General features: G+C 48.9%; 1 protein-coding gene across 1 annotated transcript; it reads left to right on the top strand.

Moving 5' to 3' along the window:
• The first annotated feature begins 391 nt into the window (after nt 1–391).
• Nucleotides 392–1,516, top strand: LOC147736706 (GTPase IMAP family member 7-like). Its single transcript, XM_086952678.1, has one exon. The coding sequence runs from the start codon at nt 392–394 to the stop codon at nt 1,514–1,516; it is 1,125 nt and encodes a 374-aa protein (XP_086808804.1).
• The last annotated feature ends 6,432 nt before the right edge of the window (nt 1,517–7,948 follow it).

Here is a 7,948-nt window from a genome sequence, read left to right as displayed (position 1 = left end):
GACCGGAGTGCTCCACGAGTTTTGAAAATTTTGCGAAGATTCGTCAACCGGTGCCAAAGTTATGGGGAAAAAATGAGTTTCCTATTGAAACTAGGTCCTAACTATAACTATCTATTGGTGACCGCCAGTAGGTAATATATATATATATGTATACATTCCAGTTCACTTGATTCTGGTGCAAGACTCCCTATTTTTGAAGCAAGTAAAAGCTTATTTCAGCTGTCTTACTTGTAAAAGTGCCTCTGCAGTGGTGAAAATACATTCCCTGGCTGTTTTTTTCCAAACTCTCCCACTTTCCTGATCTAAAATATTTACATGTATGACTGTGAAACGTCTACATTTGACACTGAATTTGATGGTCTGTCCATAGAAATAGGTACTGCTGGCATTAATGCATGCATGTGATCTATTCTCACTTCTCAATGTTTTCTTTCCAGGATGTGACCAGAAGGGAGAAGCAAAATCCCTGAGGATTGTCCTTGTCGGGAAAACCGGAGCAGGGAAAAGCGCAGCAGGGAACAGCATCCTTGGAAGAAAAGGATTCAATTCTAAAGCAAGTCTAAAAGCACAAACACGTGTGTGCAGTAAAAAGACATGTGTCCGGCAGGGGAGGGAGATTGCAGTGGTGGACACCCCAGGGTTTATGGACCAAAAGACCAAACTTCTGGCCACAGTGAAGGAGGTGAGTAAGTGTGTGGTCCTGTCCGCCCCGGGGCCTCACGCCATCGTTGTGGTGCTGCAGGCGGGACGTTTCACCAGAGAGGAGGAGGACGCATTAACGATCATTCAAGACATCTTTGGAGACGAAGCAGCAAAGTACCTCGTCGTTTTGTTTACACGAAGAGATGACCTGGAGGTGGACGGGCGGACAGTCAGGGAGCTTGTTGCAGAGGCGGAGGAGGGAAAGTTGAAGACGTTGTTGGAGAATTGCGGGATGCGCTACTGCGCCTTCAACAACAGAGCAACGGGAGAAGAGCAGGAGAGGCAGCTCTCAGAACTCCTCAGCGTGATAGACAAAATGGTGGAAGAGAAGGGAGGGAAGTTCTACACTACTAAGGCGTACCAGATAGTGGAGCAGTTCGTTAAGAAAGAACAGGAGAAACTCAAGATCAAATACCAGCAGGAAAGACAGGAAGCGCTAGAAGCATTAGAAAAAAAGTTGAAGCTAAATTTGGAATGTGCGAAAAGCGAAAGCGAAAAGGCTCTCCTTAAAGCACAGTATGCCGTGGCGGTAAAGCGCATAAATCAATTATACGATCAGAATGAAAGAACCCGTTCAGAAGTTGAATCTAACTTACTAGACATTATCGACGGATTATCAATGGGGGCCTTTATTGGAGGAGGCATTGGAACAGCCATCGGGATTGTGGGGGGTCCTGTGGGCATGGCTGTGGGGGCTGCAGTGGGAGCCACAGTGGGGGGAGCCGTTGGGGGAGTAGTGGGGAAGAAGCTAAGCATACACATATATGTTGAAACATATTTCATGAACATTTTGCAGTACAGAGCAAGCTTTTAAATCACTCTTTGTCCGCGTGAGATTCCTTCTGACACCTCGCACCTTCTCCCTAATTCGGTCATTGCGCAATGTATAGAAATGTAGTGGAATGATGTAAAAGAGCTTTAAATCAGGGCATGGCCGGCTCTAGGCATGTGCAAGCTGTGCACCTGCACAGGGCCACCAAACCCCAGGGGCCGCCACGCCAATATATATCCTTAATATATTATTCCTCTGAGGGTGGATACATATTTGCGTGGTGGCCCCTGGCAGGGATTTGGCGGCCTCCGGCTCTGTTGCACTACTAAACACCCTGACCCCTCCCCTCTTTACTGGCCTGCGCGCTCCGCCCCGCCCGGACCACCTCTTCCGGGCCCCCTACATACGCTCCTTGCCCAGGGCCACCATGAGCCTAGAGCCGGCTCTGATCAGGGTGAAATAATGTACTCGTATAGTTTTCGTTTTCTATTCACAGAAGCATCAAGAGACGGCAGGTGGAAATGATTTGTGTAAAATGTTCACTTGTAACTTGGCAGAGTTCCCTTTGCTTTTTTACTAATTAATCATAAAACTATTTAGAGAGCTCACAAACACTTGTAACTGATTTCTTCACCTGTTACTTGTTTTAAAGTTATATTTCAAAAGGGCAACCATGCCAACTTCCGCTTACCTCATGGCTTGCACGTGTGAACTTTGCACCCAACTTAAACAGGCAATCTGATTGGACTCTTAGTACAGAGTTATTTATTCTCTCGAGCGCTTAGTACAGCTGCCCCAGTAATCCTGGTCCCCTGAATCAGCCCAATCTCCCCCGGGGCCCAGCAGTTTTCCAAACACAGACTGTGCCCGAGCTCTGCACACTGCACTAGTCATGGGACACTCAGAAGGGAAATGGGCTAAATAGCGCACATGTTCTTATCTTTTTTGAGTTCAAGAAAGGTTTGAGTTATTTCTCAATGAAAATCTGTTGGTGTGAAGGTGAATGCTAATTAAAAATGCTCCTATCATGCTGTTTTTATGACATAATCCCATTATCTCTGGCCTTTTTAAAATGAGACTTGCTGCTCAAGGGAATGGTTTATTAATGAGCTGCAGTCAGTCACAATTGTGTTGGTTAAATGCAAACATATCATAGTTCTCATAAGCAAAACCAATAGGTCTGGCCTCGGTGAAAGTGATTTCGCAAGTCTTCCGTCTTTGTTGCAAACATAGGAAAATACCTTAAACTCTGCAGCTGTGTGAAGGTGGCATGCTTATATATGTTTAGCAAATAACAAGAAGTGAAAATTATACATGACAAAACCACTCCGTCCCAGAAAAGAAAAGGCGCCCTAAACCTTTCTGACACCGATTGCAGATTTCCCTGTACTTTGGCAGATACTAAGTGAAAACTGTGAAAATGAATACAAATCTGTGCTCAGAAACTGGAGGTTGGGCAAGCTGTGTTGTGGGAGGGGGGAGGTGTGGTTTGCACGGGGACAATGTGACGGGAGCTAAGGGATGCGAGAATGCTGCACAGATTAAATAAAAGTGGCTTAAATTTAAAACTCAAAGCAGCGACTTTGCAGCGAAGATTGAAGGTTGGGAGGGCTCAGTGTTGTGAAGGGGGTGGGGAGAGGCAGGGGAGAGAAAGGGATGGAGATGACGGCTATAAACCCTCAAAGACGCCCTTAAATAGAGCAAACAGCCATCCAGTGTTAATGGGAGTGAGTCCGGTGTTACTCCTTCTCGTAATCATTATATCGGTGCCGGTGACAGCAGGCGCGGAAATGGCAGGGATTATCTACCTTTAGGCGGTGGGGATCTCACTAAATATGCATCGAGTATACACGCCTCAGTTTGTTGTTAGGTGTGCAGCTCGGCTGAGGCAAAAGCGCCAGGAGCGTCAGGGAGGTTTTATTTCTTGGGTTAGATTGGAGGAAGCTGCAAGGGAAGGGAGGAGTTGAGAGGGTGGGGGGCACCAGCAGGTTCAGCAAACTGAAAACAGCACTGTGCGCTCGCTAGCAGTGGCTAAAGAAAAGAAGCTGCGAGGCTTGGGAGTGGTAGTGGGGCATGGGAGGCACGGGAAGATTCAATGAAGTTAAATCAGCATCATGCATGCGCCGGCAAGCAGAGGGCTAAGAAAAGAAGCTGCGAGGACAGGGAGCAGGAGAGATACATGTATAAAAGTTGCAAATTCTATGTCAGGACAGGAGGCTCCGATTATGCTTTCTCATTTCTTTAATGAAATGCTCAGCAGCCAATAAAAAACAACCAAAACTACATTTCCCATGAACACTAGGGAATGACCATAGAGACTATAGTATAAAAGGTCCCAACATTAGTCCTTCTTCCTCTTTCTTTGCTGCTCCGCAGCCAGTTAAGTCTCTTTATCTTTATGCTCATAATTTAGCTGTTTATATGCATTGTTGTTGTGGTATTGCACTTGCCTTGTGTTCCGCTGCTTTGCCTTTCTAGCACGATGCTCGTGCATGCTTAGAGCACTCCGGCTCCGATTTCATATTTGCCGGTTCTTGTGTTTTTTCGTTCGTTGGCAGCGTGTTTCTTGGGAGTGTGTGTTCGCCTCCCTGCGCCTGGCCGCTGGTGCCCGGTTGCCTTTGGTGGAGCGGGAGTAGGGGTTGCTGGCTCGCGAGGGGAGCGCGAGCGCTCTCGAGCCGGAGTTCAACGGGCAGCAGTTCGCGCATGCGCACTGTATTATTTCCGGCTTGGGAATTTCTTCACACGCCGGTTGAGTGAAGGGACGTTCTATCGAGCGCTCACACCCACAGCTTGTGAACTTTCGACCCCGTAGACGCCGGAGTTCAAGAAAGAGCTTCGGTTGTATTATTATTGTGCATAGGCTCTGCCTAGAGTGAACTTTGTTCGGCAGGCTTATCTCCCTCCACATTTTACCTGTCTCTGAGTCTTTTTTTTACCTGCTCTGTGTAGCCTGCTTTGGGGTTATCACTCCCCCTGATTGGTATCTTTGATACTACAGAATTTGTCACAGTCATCTTGTGGGCTTTGAATTGTTGCACTACAGTGCCATGGCGGAATTTTATGACGCTGAAGATGACTACTACTATGGGGATGAGGATAATGATTCTCTTGAATATAATTTGGTGGAGGAGCTGGATAAGGGTGTCCAGCACTCGGTCAATAAGGCGCTTGTTCGTGCCATAAACCCTCTGAAGCGTCATCTTAACCAATATGCTAAGCAGCAGGGCTGGTTGCCTGCCTCGCAGAAAACTTCCAGTCACCTCTAAATCCTCATAAATCTGACTTCCAGAAGCTGGCAAAAACTTTGGCAACTGAGGCTTCAAAGTCTTCTGTGCCTCAGTTCACGGATGACTCGGATAATGCTCACACTTCTTCTGGTCAGGATTCTCCCCCGCCCAAGAAGCGTCTCCGCAAAGAACATTTTGTTGACGCACCTGAGCGTCCGTCCCTGCTGAATTCTGAACGGGCGGATATTGTCCACCCAAATTCGTCATCTTGATTGCCCTCCCCAGCTGTGGCGGCTTATATAGAACCGCACATTCGTCAGCCATTTGACGCTTCTGTTCGGGCCAGGCTCTGTTCTGAATGCCCGAGACCAGACCTTGCAGACCACCTGGCAGACACTCCGGAGGTGGATCCTATGATGGTCACCTACCTAAATAAATATTCTAAGGACCCTAAAAAGGGCCTAGACCGTTCCTGGAGGTCGTGTCAGGATAAATTACTGGACATGCTTGGACCTCTTACCAAGATTTTAGATCTTGGCTTTCAAGCGAAGGAAGCGTCAGCTCTTGTAGACCCAGACAAACTCATTGAGTGGGCGCAGAGAGCTATCTGCCAATTAGGTAACGTTAATTGCGCAGTTTCTTCAGAGAGGCGCCGGTCCATCTTGCTGAAGTTGGATCCGAAATTGGCGGAACTGTCGACTTCGGAGTCGGTTCCTGAGGCGCAAGGCCTGTTGTTTGGTCAACCCTTTTTGAAAGAACTTACGAAGTTTGTCTCCACCTTCAGTGGCATCGACAAAGCACAGGCATCGTTACGCCGAGCGATGCGTCTGTTTTTTGCCAAGGCCGGACGACAACGTGGACGCTCGTTCGGCCGTGGAGCGCACCAACAGTCCCAGCGTGGAGCCCTACAGCAGCGTGGTGGAGGATATGACACCGGATACTCCACTCGAGCAAATTTCTACCCCTCCCGCAAAGGAAAGGGACAGTATGGCAAAGGCCGATCTGGAGGGCAGCAAGGCCATTACCAGGATTCCGGCGCTACAGGCTAGCCTGATTCATGCTTGCGATGTGATGTTGGGGGGCAGGGTGCAATGTTTTCTAAAAAACTGGCATATGATCTCCAGCGATGCATGGGTGCTAGAAACTGTTCAAGGGTTCAAGATAGAGTTCTATCACCCTCTGCATCAGACCCATCCTCCCCCCCTTTTACATTTTTCCCTTCACGACCAAACTTGTCTTTCAGAAGAAATCGAAGTTCTGCTACTGAAAGGGGCGATTCTTCCCACCATCCGTCATCCCAAGGGCTTTGCCAGCTCAGTCTTTCTGGTCGAGAAGAAAAGAGGCGGGTCTCGCCTGGTTCTCAACCTGAAATACTTCAACGGCGGGGTTGTGTACCGACACTTCAAGATGGAAGGCATCCATCTCTTACGGGATCTCCTTCGCGAAGGAGACTGGATGGTCCGTCTGGATCTGAAGGACGCGTATCCGTCGATCCCGATTTACAAGCCCCATCGTCGGTTTCTCCAATTTCAGTGGCAGGGGAGTTGGTACGAATATCAGGTTCTCCCGTTCGGCCTTTCGTCGGCACCATGGTGCTTCACGAAACTACTGAGACCAGTTGTGGAACATCTGCGATCTCGGGGGGTCAGATTGATTATTTATCTGGACGGTATTCTCCTTATGGCGGATTGTGCCCTCAGGCTTCTGCAACATCTGGAGTGGTCCATCGAACTTTTGCAGTCTCTCTGTTTTCTGATCAACATTCCGAAATCGGTTTTGACTCCGACTCAATCTATAGATTTTCTGGGCTTCCAGATAGACTCGGTTGCTTGCCAGCTTCTTTTGCCCGGCCAGAAGATTCGTTACATCAAGAGGGAGTTGACATCTGTTATTTCCAGACAGACTGTGTCATTGAGATCGTTGGCACGTGTAGTAGGTCTGTTAGCATCTTCCATTCAGGCGATCTTTCCAGGCCCTCTTCATTACAGAGCGATGCAACGGCTCAAGATCCAGCTGCTCCGGAAAGGCCTCAGATATTCGGACCAAATTCCCCTTAAGGAGGAAGTGAGGTGGGAGATGCAATGGTGGTTAGACCACATGGAGGCCTGGAATGGTCGAGCCCTATTCGGTACGTCGCCGGAATTAGTGATCGAATCCGATGCAAGTCGGTGGGGCTGGGGAGCCCGTTGCGGGCCGGTATCGACGGGGGGTCGTTGGTCCCCTCAGGAGTTGTCTCTCCATATAAACTGTCTGGAACTCCTAGCGGGTTCGTTTGCGATCAGGTGTTTCTCTCCCCTTCAGACAAGTTGCTGCATTCTTCTCCGAATGGACAATGTGTCCGCAGTCCGCTATGTCAACAAGCTGGGCGGGACTCTGTCCAAGGTGTTGGCGGAGATTGCCAAGGATTTTTGGCACTTTTGCATGCAGCGGAAGATCACTGTTATTGCAGAGTATCTTCCGGGTCGCAACAATCAGATTGCGGATTGGCACTCCAGACATCTTTGGGATTTCAGCGACTGGAGGTTGCACCCTCGAGTGTTCCGTGCCATTCTCCTGCGGTGGGGCCAGTGTCACCTAGACCTGTTTGCTTCTCGCCTCAACACGCAACTCCCACAGTTTTACAGTTGGAGACCGGATCCGCTAGCCCTGGCCACGGATGCTTTTCTTCAACGGTGGCCGACGACTCTATGCTATGCGTTTCCCCCATTCATGATGCTCCCGAGAGTTCTGGCTTACACCAAACGATTTCGAGCGGATCTGATTCTGATTGCTCCTCTCTGGAGGGCTCAGGCGTGGTTCCCGGTTCTCCTGGAGATGTGTTGCGAGCCGCCTCTCCTTCTTCCCCAGAAGCAGAATCTTTTACTGGATCCTATCAGAGATCCACATCCCCTAATTCTGTCTGGCTCTCTTCAACTGCTGGCGTGGCGAATCTCGGGGATCGCTGGACGATCCCGGGCATTTCTAGCGACGCTTCCAAATTCATTAGTGAGGCCTGATCTCCCAATACTCACAAACAATATAAAGGTGCTTGGAGCGGTGGTGTGATTGGTGTGCTCAACGGGAAGTTGATCCCGTTTCTGCGGATATCAGTTTGATCATTAACTTTTTGGCGTCCCTGGCTACCTCAGGCCTGGCTTATAGGATGGTCAATAGTTTGCGTTCCGCTATTTCCGCTGGCCATGTCCAGATTGATGGCAAACCTGCGGGTGAGCACCCTTTCATTTCCAAATTGTTTAAAGGTATTCGT

The sequence above is a fragment of the Lissotriton vulgaris genome, chromosome 1_2 (assembly GCF_964263255.1).
Source record: "Lissotriton vulgaris chromosome 1_2, aLisVul1.2, whole genome shotgun sequence".
Lineage (NCBI taxonomy): Eukaryota > Metazoa > Chordata > Amphibia > Caudata > Salamandridae > Lissotriton > Lissotriton vulgaris.
This window is presented reverse-complemented; position numbering and strand designations above follow the sequence as displayed.

Bases quoted from the DNA above. Each gene is read 5' to 3' on its own strand.
- LOC147736706 (XM_086952678.1), top strand. From the start codon at position 392: ATGCATGCATGTGATCTATTCTCACTTCTCAATGTTTTCTTTCCAGGA.